At 41.2% G+C, this 14,271-nt stretch overlaps 1 protein-coding gene across 2 annotated transcripts in view; it reads right to left on the reverse strand.

The window, feature by feature from the left end:
- Nucleotides 1-14,271, reverse strand: part of UNC13C (unc-13 homolog C) — a 921,443-nt gene that overhangs the window by 877,984 nt on the left and 29,188 nt on the right. For both annotated transcript variants that reach the window (XM_030189213.1, XM_030189208.1), the window contains exon 5: nt 6,457-6,580. In XM_030189213.1, the coding sequence (XP_030045073.1) occupies nt 6,457-6,544 (88 nt within the window). In that variant the 5' untranslated portion in view covers nt 6,545-6,580. The remainder of the gene's footprint in view (nt 1-6,456; nt 6,581-14,271) is intronic.

A 14,271-nucleotide genomic window follows, 5' to 3' on the forward strand; every position in this document is an offset into this window, starting at 1 on the left:
TAATTCATAGGCGTCAGAATGGGGGGAGCCAAGGTGCCGTGGCACCCACCCAAATTTTTCTCCCTGTTTCCCACCTCGGTCTCTAGAACTTTTCTCCTTCCTCCCGCACTAAGTACTGATTTCTTACCTCTCTCCACCAGGCAATGCTGCAATCTGCTTAATAAAATGGACTTGCAGTCAGCCAGTTCAGGGCCTTGAGCATCTACACATGCTCAAGGACTGCCGACTAAAACAGGAAGTACAGAGGGTCAGAAGCTGCCAGGCATTGAACATGTGCAGATGCTCAAGGCCTAGCGCCGGCTGTCCACAAAGCCATATTGTTCAGCAGATTGCAGTGTTGCCATCCAGAAGAGAGCAGTAGGAAATCAGTACTTAGCACGGGAGGATGAAGAAAGATGCCTTCCATCCCCCCCCCCCCCCTTTAGCAAGAAATGCTGGATACCAATTGGGGTTGTTGGGGAAATGCTGAAAAGGTGGAAGAAGGGAGGAAAGGCGAGGAATGCTGGATACCACAGAGGAGGTGAGGGGGAGAAATGCTGAAGAAGTGATAGGTGAGGGGAAGAAAGAAAGAAATGCTGGAGGGGGAGGAAAGAAAGGCTGAAGAGGTGGGGGAAGAGAAGGAAAGAAATATATGCTGGATTACCATGGAGGGGAGGAGGAGGAGGAGAGAAATGCTAAAGAAGTGGTGGGTGAGGGGAAGGGAAGAAAGAGCTAGACATTGTGTGTTTGTGGGGGGGGGGGGGGAAGAAATGCTGAAAAGGTGGGAGGGGGATAGGAAGAAAGAGAAATGCTGGAATCACAGGAGGGGAGAGGGGAGAAATGCTGAAGAGCTTGAGGGGAAGAAGAGAAATGCTGGATACCATGGGAGGGAGTTTGAGAGGTAGGAAAGGAGAGAAATGATAGACACTGTAGAGGGTGAAGAGGAGTTTGAGATGAAGGGAAGGAGAGATATGATGGAAACTATGGGGGGTGGAGTGCGGTTTGAAAATCAGGGAAGGAGAGAAATGATGAACATTATGGGGGTGGAGGGGGTTTGAGAGGTAGGGAAGCCCCTCCGAAGGGACACCACCTTGTAGAGGTGGAGGGGCTTGTTGTGTTTCAATGACTTAGAGGGCTATGCTGAAGGGTTACCCATATCAGACAGGCCTCTGAGGAGAAACCAGACAAAGAGTGTCCCAAACTGGGAGAGTGGTAAGATGGTGACCTGAAGTTCGTATGCCCAACGGCCCAACTGCCCTCTGAAGTTTCGCCTTCTTTAAGTAAATTTCCTCTCTGCAATTGCAGTTACCTTAACTGAAAGGAAGGGGACAACCGACGGTCAGCCGCCAATGGCCAGCATTTTGTCTCCTGAGCAGCAAGTGCGAGACCGCTGCGCGACGAACTGCCCACAGATGAAAGGTTTGGTGAGTCCTTTGATTGGTGCCGGCGAAGGAGCGTCAATGCTCTTGGACCTGGAGAAAACAGCTCCATTGCTCCCGAATTATTCAACCACCATGTCCAAAGGCGTGGAGGAGTGAGTTAGAGGTATATGCTGAAATGGAGGACCACTCCTAAACACCTATAAGAAATCAACTTGGAGTTTTTGGCTCCCGTGGAGGTTACATTGAATACCATCTGGAAGGCGCTTCGGGACCTAACAGTGGCAGTAAATTATTTTGTTTCAGATATAATTTTATTAGAGAGTTACATGGACAATTCAACTGAACCCTTTGAGAGTTAAAAAGTGATATAACAAATGATTCCCAAACCAACAAAAAGAAGGCCCAAATCTCCTGTAAAATAAAATGAAAACCACAAAAAGGGCGGAAGATGAACCAAAACAGACCAGAAAAGGACCATAGGGAGTAAGAGCACCAGAAAAGTTTATTGCGACCCTACACGGTCCGTGTTTCGGCCAACAGGCCTTCCTCAGGGGTGAGCGATATCAGACCCCTGAGGAAGGCCTGTTGGCCAAAACACGGACCGTGTAGGGTCCCAATAAACTTTTCTGGTGCTCTTACTCCCTATGGTCCTTTTCTGGTCTGTTTTGGTTCATCTTCCGCCCTTTTTGTGGTTTTCATAACAAATGATTCTACATGAACAAGAAGTGGTTATGATAATAGACCAGGATATAACAAAAGAGAGGGAACGAAGTACAAACTAAAGTCCAAACAAAAAAAACAGCATCACGGGCCTTTAAAAATGGAACACAGTTCTTTAATGAATGAGCCTTGACAAAAAGACCCGACACGGGCCGTGTTTCAGTGACTAGCACCTGCGTCAGGGGTCACAGTGATGACTTGGAAAACTTGGGGAATAACTCGAATATATTCCTCTACAATATATTATTCCTTACCCCACGTCTCATATAGTAAAAGCTACAAAGCACCAAGGCACTTTCACTTTTGGATACAGAAAGTGAAAGTGCCTTGGTGCTTTGTAGCTTTTACTATATGAGACGTGGGGTAAGGAATAATATATTGTAGAGGAATATATTCGAGTTATTCCCCAAGTTTTCCAAGTCATCACTGTGACCCCTGACGCAGGTGCTAGTCACCGAAACACGGCCCGTGTCGGGTCTTTTTGTCAAGGCTCATTCATTAAAGAACTGTGTTCCATTTTTAAAGGCCCGAGGTGCTGTTTTTTTGTATGATAATAGACCAGAAATTTTGAATAATAAAATGAATATTATTATAGATGATTAATATCGAGATTATTGTTTTCCCAGAGTTCAGGGTATGACTCTTAAAGTTTTCCTCAGAAATATTTCCTCAAATTATTAGTTTAAGAGGAGTGAAGCTTGTGAAAACTGGGATTACTTTAATCAGTGGGATTTGAATTAAAGACTTAAGTATATGTATTGTTAAATAACTTCTGGTTTTTAAAAGAGAAAGAATGTAATCAGATGTATTATTTCTAACTAATATTGGACAATAAGTATGTTTTTCAATGAAATGATTTGACTATACACCGTATTGGCCTTGAAGAAGCCAACCAGGTGATCAATGTGGAATAATGAATTAAACGAGTAATATCTGGGGATAATCAGGTTAATACCAGGTTTTTTTTCTGTTTACTGTTTAATTGATCTCCTTATCTTGTTTCACTCTCCCTATTTAGTGGTCTAAGGAAGAGAATAGAATTACCTGACTGAAATAATTCCTACATATTACTTTCTCTGTATTTCCAGCAAGTTGTTTTATTGCTTGTAAAAATTTAAATGGTTATAAATAAAAAAATTAAAAAAAGAGAGGTAGGGAAGGAGGGGTATTAGAGGGATAGAGATGCTGGATGCCATGGAGGGGTGGGGCTGTGGTATAATAGGTAAGAGAGGGGGAGATGCTAGGGTTAAGGGTGGGGTTGGGGGCAGAACATGAGCACCCCCAAACAGAAAAGTATTCCATTGCCCCTGGCTTAATTTGTAGACAAAGGGGAAGTGGAACTGGGGGCAGGGACAGGGCCAGAAGTGAACTTACTCCTACACATACAATACTTCATTTGTGGATAAAAGAGAAGCTGGTATGTGCACATATCTGGAAAATTCATAGATGCAATAAAACAGTGTTAAAGAATATCACCAACAGAAGTGCAATTTGCAACATTAGAACAAAATCTTGAATCATTTTCACAGTTGATACCATAGAGGGTTCTTCTCCAGAATTTTTGTCAACCAAGTGGCATGAAGAAGTAGCCAAATGGTGGCAGAGGAGTATTATGCAGTATTATAGCCATCTTCTCATATTTATAAATGCAATTCTTCTATCCTTACAGGTACAAAAAAAAAAAAAAAAAAAAGGCACACAACTGCTTACAAAACAGTAGATAAAAAACAACAAAACAGTGGAATCAAATGCATTTATTCCACTGCTTTGTTGTTTTTTTATCTATTCTTCTATCCTTGCAAACATGTAGACTTTTAAAGTAAATGTATAATCTAATTAATTGCATAATTTAATATTAAGGAGTCCTTTCACTGAGGTGTGCTAATGGGCTGCATGGTACTTTAATGCACACTGATTCCTTGGTGCAAATTATTTAAAGGACCCCTTACTGATTTAATGATAATTTGTACAACAAAGGAAAAAAAACTGTGGGGTCCTTTTACTTAGGTGCACTAATGATTAGCATGCGCTAAATGATATGACACCCATTATATTCCTATGGGCATCTTATCATTTAGTGTGCAGTGATCATTAGCGAGTGCTAATTTTTAGTGCACCTTAGTAAAAGGACCCCTGTGTGTAATAAACTTTTTTTTATTAATAATATTAAAAACAAAAATTCCATATTGCCAATCTTATTTTAAAAATACATGCATATGCATGAAAAATCCACTAAAATAACAACAGTTTTTGGGCGTGGATATATATAATCGCTAGACTAGAACAAAAGCAAAAATCCACAATATGAAAATGCACAAAAAAGTATATTAATGAAAGGAAGGAAAAAGCCTCAAAGAGCTCAAAACTCATACAGATTTACAGAGCTAAATAGATCAAAAGATCTTCTCTTCATCATCGGCAAAAGAATCTTCCACATAAATGTCTTTTACAGATCTTTTTAAATGTCTCTTTTGCTAATATAAATCCAAAATTCAATGTTTATTTATTTATTACATATGTATCCCACTTATTAGTAGGCTCAAAGTGGCTTACATAGTTCTGGAGAGGTGGTTACAGACTCTGGTGTGAACAAACACAGTGTTTGGGTACTGCTACAGTGACAAATACAGTAAAGAAATATCAGTAAATAGGTTGGGGTGGTTCATCTCAATCAAAATGCTAGGGAGTGATCATGTGTCAGGGTTGAGTACTGTCCGTTTCCTGATTAAATTGCCATATTACATTATTCGGTATTTATGTCTGATCTGTGGGGAGACTCACAGACCATCTACGAGATCTACATTATTATTTATTTTTAGAAGCTTTATTCTTATTTTCTGCCACCCACTCAAATACTTTTATAAAATCATATTTGTATGTGGCCGTATATGCACGACAGTGGTCTTTTATAAAATACTGACCCGTGTAAAAATACAAGCGATGATATGATAGTGCAGGTTGAGTTCACAATTATGCACCTAGATTATAAAATATGCTTACTTGCATAATCTAGGTAGGCATGATTTCTGCCGACTATGCTAGTATTTTATGACACATGGAGGCATATGCCTCATGGGTAACTATGGGGCTCTTTAACTAAAGCCATTAAGCAGCTAACACATGCATTTGTGCAGCGTTACTACAAACCGTTACTACAGTGGTATGACAGTGCGTGCTAATGTGTGGGTTAGCTGCATATTGTTTAAGGGGGCAGAAACTAGGTGAATTATGGGCAGAGAATAGGTGTGGAGTGCATACTGCAGCTAGCACGTTACATGTTACTTACCATGCGCTTTCACTTGTGCAGTTGGTGCAGGTGGACTTAGGGGCACTTTTACTAAAGGCTTGTCATGCGGCAACTCATAACTACTGCTGGCCCAACGCGTCCGCCGGCAGTAGTTCCGCCCCAGCACGCGGCATTTCCGGCTCTACCGGAATTTTTAAAAAAATTAATACCGCAGGGGGTTACCTGGCGGTAATCGGACAGCGCCACGAGCTGCCAGGTTACCACAGGCTTAGTGCGGGAGCCCTTACCGCCACCTCAATGGGTGGCAGTAAGAGCTCCCCCCCTTGAAATGGCCGCACCACAAGTGCAAACTTATCGCACAGCTATTTCTTTTTTTTTTTTGCCTTTTTACCCTCCACGGTAAAAGGGGCCTAAGTGCGTGGCAAAAACACGTGCTGCCGCTAGTGCAGGGCCCCTTTTACCACAGCTTACTAAAAGAGCCCCTTAGCTTCTTCGTTAAGCATTTGTGATCATTGCAAACAGTATAAATGTAGGGAAAAGAACATGTCAGTGCAGTAATGGCACAGGACATGCTGGGCACACCCCCAACAATTCCCGCAGTGCCCTTGCACTTACCATGCATTACTATTTGCTGTTAAAGTGCGGTAAATGCAAAAAACTTATTGCATGTTAGTAAAAGGGCCCCCATGAGTCTTTACAAGCTAGCACCTAGGTAGGTGTCTACTTGCCCTCTTCAACCAGATATGTTGTTATAAAATTATTATTTTTATTATTATTTATAACATTTATACGCCACATTTTCCCACCCACTGGCAGGCTCAATGTGGCTAACAACAGTCTGAAAAGGCATACATTAATCCGGCAAACAAACAACCAATTACAGTAAAGTGAATAGAACGGTGAGTAATTACAGGGGAGAGGAAAAGAGGAAAGGGTAATAAAGTCCATAGGTCTTTATAGTAGTTGTAGTCCAGGAATTGTGGATGCAGGACGGGACCTTTAGCGTAAGCTTTTGCAAATAAACTTTTTCCAATTATCCTTCACAAATCATTTTTGAAGAGTAAAAAAAAAAGAACAATCACAAGCACAAATGTTAAAACACAACAGCTGTTCAAGCATGCAACTTACCAGAAGGCAATGCAAAATACACATCTAATAAAATTTCATGCATTGTCGAACTTTTTATTCCAGGTGTCTCATCCCCACTTGTAATCATTTCCGAATGTAACGGCCACCATTCACCAGCACCTTCCTATTGGAAATAGAAATAATGTTAATTTCTTCTTTTTTTACAATATTCTCCAATTGATTTGTTACCTACAAACTAGTAGAGAATGCAAATCTATAAACGGCACCTAAATGTGAGCACATATGTTACAGAATTACTAACACTTCTGCACATAATTGGTGTCAGTAATTGAAAGTTTTGAGCATAAGTGCTATTCTGTAAATATCGTAGGAGCCCTTTTACGAAGCCGTGGTAATCACTAGTGCATGCTTACCACAGCATAAAAACTGGTTACTACAGGGTGTGTTCAGGTGTTCCACCATAATTTTTCCATGCACTTGTGCTTTCCATGCACTAAAAAATAAACTTTACTTTTTAGCACTGGGGGAGGTCAGGAGCGAAGAGTACACATGTTCTGTGCTAATCAGTTAGTGAACCTACATTGCTACATGCTAACCAATTAGTATGTGGTTAGCATGTAAGCCCTTACCACTTACAAAATAGGTGTAGTTCAGTGCTCATGCGCTAATGGGAAAATTAGCACGTGGCCATTAATGCTGGAAATAGAAAAATTGGCCATTTTAAGGGAAGGGAAGTGGGACTTGATATACCACCTTTCTAAGGTTTTTGCAACTACATTCAAAGCGGGTTTACATATATTCTGGTACTTATTTTGTACCAGGGGCAATGGAGGGTTAAGTGACTTGCCCAGAGTCACAAGGAGCTGCAGTGGGAATTGAACTCAGTTCTTCTGGATCAAAGTCCACTGCACTAACCACTAGGCTACTCCTCCACTCCTAAGCACACACTAAAGCCACTTTTTACCACTGCTTAGTAAAAGGGCCCTTAGCGTACAACTGCAAGGTGGTGTACACATGGGAAAACCATGGGTGTATCATTTTTATTTTATTTTTATTACATTTGTACCCCGCACTTTCCCACTCATGGCAGGCTCAATGCGGCTTACATATTATATACAGGTACTTATTTGTACCTGGGACAATGGAGGGTTAAGTGACTTGCCCAGAGTCACAGGGAGCTGCCTATGCCTGCAGTGGGAATTGAACCCAGTTCCCCAGGACCAAAGTCCACCACTCTAACCACTAGGCCACTCTATCATGGGTGTGTCACCAAGTGATGTAAGGAAGTTAATGAATACCATCGTTTTTGTGCATTTTAGGTGCACTTAGGTGCACCAACATACACCAGCCATTGACATAAATTGGTGCACCTAATTTTCGGCATGCCACAGTGCCTTTGCACTAGTATTCTATAATGCCTTAGGCTAAGTGGGCCTCACTGTGGCACTTACCTCTTGGCACTGATTTATAGAATTGCCCCCATAGGAGTAAATTCTCTACAGGTCACCTTAAATTAGGCATTAAGATGCTCTGCACTAAGCATGAATTCTAGATCGGCAATTATGAGTGTAGCTGCTTTTAAATAATACTACCATATGACGGCATTTATATGCCATCTAGTCTATAAACAAAAACTGGGAAATTCCAAACCCTTTTAATGTAAATTCTACTACCCAAAATTGGTTTGATTTTGATTTATTTATTTATTTTGATTTATTTATTTTTCAAACCAATTTTGGGTAGTAGAGTATGCCATCTAGTGCCATGTAGGGATAGATTCTGCATACGGTGCCAAGAAAGCACTATTCTATAAGCCATGCTTAAAGTTAGGTGCAGTTTATAGAATAGCTCTTAAGCCTGAGAATCATGCCTAACTTTAGGCATGGCCATTTGCACCAACTGAAATGTGTTATAAATGCATGTGCCTACATTAGGCGCATATCCCCATTATTCTATAAAAATGCACATTAATTGTAGGAATGCCCCTGTTATGCCCATAAACCTCCCATTTCCACACCCCCTTTTTCAGATTGCATGTAAATTTTTTAGAAGCATAAATGCCAATTAAATCTGATTAGTGCCAATAATTTCCTGTTAAAAAGCCAATTATTGGTGTTAGCTCGTTATTCAATTAATTGCATATTGGGTGCATGTCCAAATTTATGTGCGCAATTTTGGTGACTTTCATAGAATTAGGGGGTTAGTACCAATTAGCAGCTAATTAATTCATTAAGGTACACATGCAACTGACCTTGCATGCATAACTTAGAACCTCTTTTACCAAACCACACCAGCAATTCCCACACAGCAATGCCAATGAAGCTTTGTCGGTATTGCGCCGCAGCGATCACTAGCACAGTTTGGTTAAAAAAAGGCCCTTTATTTATTTATTTATTTTAAAACTTGTAGCCTGCTTAAACCTAAGCAGTTCACAATAAAACCTATATAAAATATAAACTAACAAAAACTATTAAAAAAAATCATCACCACAAATCTAAACAATAGTACAAGGTTGTCACAGACACAGATAAACTTCCACAAAAAGGGCTGTTTTTAGGAGTTTTTAAAAACTGAACCTTTTCTCTGTACAATCACAGGCAACCCGATAGCCTATTCTAAGCCAACGGACCAGCTAATGAAAAAGCTGAAACCTACGTATTTATATACTCAGTACTCACCCATCCACATTCAATCCCATAGCAGCATCAGACTGCAACGCGTGCCTAGGACAGTAAACCTGCTAAACCTTCACAAGTTAATCTGGCGCGGTCTCGCACAGGGCTTGATGAATAATTGACAACACTTTATACATTATCTTTGACTGTTAACCAGTGAAACTGTCGAAGCACAGGAGTAATATGATAAATTTAGACACTCCCACAATCAAACGAGCTGCAACATTTTGTATAACTTGCAAAGCCTTGAATCGTGCACTCCCAATTCCCAAATAATTTGGGCCCTTTTACTAAGCTGTGATAAAAAGCAGCCTGCAGTAGCGAGAGTTCATCCTTTGGGCACGCGCCGGGCAAGAGTTCAACCTTTGGGCATGCGCCGGGCCATTTTTTACCACATCTAGGAAAAAGGGCCTTTTTTAAGGAGCCAGAAAATGGATGTGCGCTAAAATTGAAACCAGTGCGTGTTCAGTTTTGGCCTAAGCCCTTACCGCCACCTACTGACCTAGCGGTAAGGTCTCATGCGCTACCCGGGCGGTAAGAATGCAGCATGTGCCAACTGTCGTTTACCGCTGGGTGGGCGCCTCGCGGTAGAAAATAGAAAATATTTTCTACACATGGTTTTGGCATGTGCCAAATTCGCAATTACCACCTGGGGTACGCTAGATGTGAAAAGGCCCTTACGTGCCTTTGAAAAAGGGCCCCTAAGTTACGCATGCAACTGACCTTATTCTAAATAAGTTGTGTGCACAAATTTACGTGCTAGTCAAAAATATGAGCGCACAACTTTCTAGAATTATGGGGATAGCGCTTAACGTTCTGTATCCCATGCTGTTATTAAGAAGAAAGGATCAAAGTGACGAAACATGGCGCCTTTTATATCTTTTGAAACTAAAACTTTCTTGTGAGTAATATTGTTTTGACATTCTCTAACTAATGTTGTGCCATGAGTAACAGACCTTCATCATTAAGGGGGCAATATTCAAACCATCCGCATTGAGACACTTCCACGGGTACTTTATATCTGCGGATATTGCAACAATTTACAAAAAGGAAAGAACACGCGGACTTTCACTTTCAAACCTCAGGGACATTTGCACCTTCTTTTTCTGTGGGAACTTTTTTTTTTCATGGAAAAATATGAGAAGGTTTGAAAACTCAATCTACATACATTATTTTCTTCTCTGACCTGAATGCGTCGCCTGGAACAACTTCTCTCCATGTGGCTAAATTACATCCAGACTTTCAATTGCATTGAGAGAGACCAATTTTAGATGATGGATTATCATGGGTAAAATGATTGTTTACCTATGTAAATCACTTTAAAGAGATTGCCTTCTAAATTTGGGGTTGGGAAGGGGATGTGGAGGGAGGGGGAAACCGTTACTGAGAACTGGGAGATGATATTCAATGGGGGGGGGGGGGTCTTTTACTAAAGTTTAGCTTGAGTTACCTTCAGCAGTGCCCATTTTATTCCTATGGGCCCTGCTGCAGATAACTTAAGCTAAGCTTTTGTAACAGACCCCCTAGGTTTGTTCTTTGAATTAGAAAAAGGTTGGTAAAAATAAATATATTAAAAAAATAAATACATAAAATTGTTTAAACAAACCAGCTTGATAATGCCAATTCGACAGCTCTGGAGACTTGGGTTTCTTTTCATAACACAGTTTCCCTTCTATGGGACAGCAGGGGGGGACAGCACTGGCAGTCTCAGAGAAGGAGATGGTTCCACAGTTATCTATTTGAAAGTGACTGACTCAAGATCACCCACTTGTGGCTTTCCAAGTGAGCAATAGTCTTTGTCTCCAAGCAAAAGAATAGATGGGAGAAATTGGTAGAGAATAAACATGGAGAAAAACCCAAAGTAGCCATGAATGAAGGCTTATGGAGCTATGGTACCGGTCAAGGTTATTTCCAAAAGAGCAGGGGCGAACCTGCCCAACATGAGAGAAAGTGTAAGTTAAAACATACAAACGCACAAAATAAAATCTTATTTTGTCTTGCAGACAGCATGATGTAGAAAGGCAGGATAATAAACTCTCTACTCAAAATATTTTTAAAAAACCCACATTCTTCCACAAATAATAACAGTCAGCAAATAATGCATCACATTAAAACATTCCAATAAAGGAAATGTCAAAAATAAGGGGGAAAAGCTTCAATAAGCTATTAATGCACAATTACTGTGCTGGCTTTAGTACTGCAATAAAAGCCTCTATAAATGTGTAAGAAAAAATCCTTATTTTTTAGCTGCCAATTCAGGTACAAAAGCCCATGTCCGACAGTGGCCAGCATTTCATATGTCTGCCTCAAGGAAACATGGACCACTGCAGAACATAATCATTGGATTACATATATTTTCATAAACATATGATGATAAGACATGTTCCAGGATGCAGTTTGTTTTATTGACGTTCTTACTTTCTTTATACTTTATAGAGACACAGATGGGTAAAAAATTTATTTCATATACATCTTTCAACAGTGTCCCAAAGGAGGATTTTGGACTTTTGTCAGTTATCAAAAATATTGACTTTGGTAAGACATACAGATTTTAACATTTTCTGTTATCAATATATGTTCCTGTCTTTGATAACTTTCTAGATGTGCAATAATAGCATTACATACATTTCATATTTTGAACTGATGTAAGCATGCTGACTTATTTATTCATTCCTTATGCTTAGCATACACACTGTTTGATTTAACACTCTGTATGTCCACTTTCATTGTTTTAATTGTAAATTTCTATTTAGATCTACGTGATTTTATACTATACTAGCCGTTAAGCCCGTTAAAACGGGCAAGATTTGTAATTCTCACCTCCATGTCCAGCAAACCTCCTCTCTCCCCTGCCCTCCCCTCCCCTGATCCATGTCCAGCAGCCCTCCTGTATCCCCTGGCCTCCCCCCATCCACCAACCATCCTCTCTCCCCTGCCCTCCCCCCATATCCAGCAACCCTCCTCTTTCCCTTGGCCTCCCCCCCCCCCGTCCACCAACCCTGCTCTCTCCCCTGCCTCCCCCCATGTCCAGCAACCCTCTTCTCTGCCCTGCTCTCTCCCCATGTCCAGCAACCCTCCTCTCTCCCCCCTGCCCTCCCCCCATGTCCAGCTACCCTCCTCGCCACTGCTCCCTCCCCCCTCCCTGCCGGGCCCCCTGCACTGACATGAGAGCACCTCTCACCTCCATGTGAAAGCGCTGCAGGCAGCAGCAGATCGCTCTGCTGCTGCCTGCAGCGCTTCCACACGGAGGTGAGAGGCGCTGTCATGTCAGTGCAGGGGGCCCGATGCGGAGGGGAGCGGCGGTGGCGGTGACAACGTCGGGGATGGGGGGTGGGGTCGGAGGTTGGTGCGCCGGCGATGTTCTTCTTTCCTCTCCAGGTTCCAGCGGCAACAGCAGCATCCGTTTCCCTCTCTGTTCCGCCCTCTGACATCATCACGTCTTGACGCGAGGGCGGGACAGAGAGGGAAGTCTCTACTGCGCATTTGCAGGTGAGTCGGTCACTTGCCATTTATATGTTTGTTATGTATTTGCATATTTAATATTAACACATGGGCGAATTATGGGTACATGTTTAAATATGTATTTATGTTTTTGATTTTTAACTGGTCCTAATTTATTATATGCATAGATATTTTTTTATTTTGTAATTTTGTTGACTGTTTTATGTTTTGTCAGACCCCTGAGGCAGACACACGTGGCGCCGAAACACGGCCCGTGTCGGATCTCTTCCATTAAAGATTATACCATTGTTCCCACCTTGGAGGCCCTTTTTTGCTTTTCTTAGGCTATCTTTGTTGGTGTACTTTTGAACCCTCTCTTTCGCTGCTTAATCAGGGAAACATGGACCACTGTGGATTTTTGTGGGACCACTCAAATCAGTGCTGATGCCTCCTTTATAGAATTACTCCATAGACGATACCTACTTGTCTATATAGAATATGAATGTAGCAAGGCAAATACACACCTACATTAGGAGCAACCGCATACACCAGCCTTTGAATTAATGTAAATGCTGACACCTAACTTGCCCAGAAGCACACCTACATGATAGTATTCTATAATTTAATTGCACAGCTGTGAGCCCTTGTAAGCCCTGCCCACGCTCAATCCAGACTCCGCCCTTGTGTACGCCCACTTTCAAACTACACCCCATGGCATTTAGGAGCCAGTTTATAGAATATGCCTATTTGGAATATTGGCATTTGTGTGCATATATGCGTATGTACATATATGCCAGCGTTCAGGTCATTTACATCTAATCTAACTGCACAAATCTCAATTGGTGGTTCCAGGTGGCTTACAACATAAGGGACCCAAAGAACAGTATATGGAGAACTACATCAATCACAATATATTAGCTAAAGAACAAAAATTGAGGGGCCCTTTTATTAAGCAGCAGTAAAAAGTGGCCTGCGATAGTGTAGGCACATGTACTGGGTGCGTGCTGGGCCAGTTTTTACCTCATCTACAAAAAATGACTTTTTTTTTTAATGAGACAGGAAAAGGGCCTGCGGTAAAAATGAAACCAGCTCATGCCCAAAACCAGCCTGAGCCCTTAACGCCACCCACTGATCTAGCGGGAAAGGCTCATGCGCTACACACGTGGAGACCGGTCTGCAAGCGTCAAGTGCTGATTATCACTGGAACTGGTACCCATAGGAGGAAATAAATAAATAAATAATCCACATGTTATGGACATGAGCCAAATCTGAAATTACCTCCGTGCGCTGTACATGCGAAGAGCGTACCGTGGCTTAGTAAAAGGGTCCCTAACAGAATTGCTTCAAATTAACAAAATAAAACGCTCAGGCCTTATCAAATAAAAATGTTTTCTGTTTCCTTCAAAACTGAAGATAATTAGATTCAGTTCTGGTACCTTGTGGTAAATCATTCCATACAGAGATAGCATGGAAAGAAAACATTAGATCTAATTGATGTTTTTATTGAAACCTGTAACAATAGGATACCTTAGTAAAAATGTATTAAATACCTGCGATGAAGAAAAAAATGAATGAGTCAAAAGTTGGATTAAAAGATCCAGTAAATTAGTATGTAATATATGAAAAACAGTACATGCAATTTTGAAAATAATTTTAAGGGAAGCCAATGAACCCTGCAAAGATACCCAGAAATGCTGTCATATTTCTTAATCCAGAAAATCAATCGAACTGCAGCTTA

The sequence above is a fragment of the Microcaecilia unicolor genome, chromosome 1, assembly GCF_901765095.1.
Source record: "Microcaecilia unicolor chromosome 1, aMicUni1.1, whole genome shotgun sequence".
NCBI classification, from domain to species: Eukaryota; Metazoa; Chordata; class Amphibia; order Gymnophiona; family Siphonopidae; genus Microcaecilia; species Microcaecilia unicolor.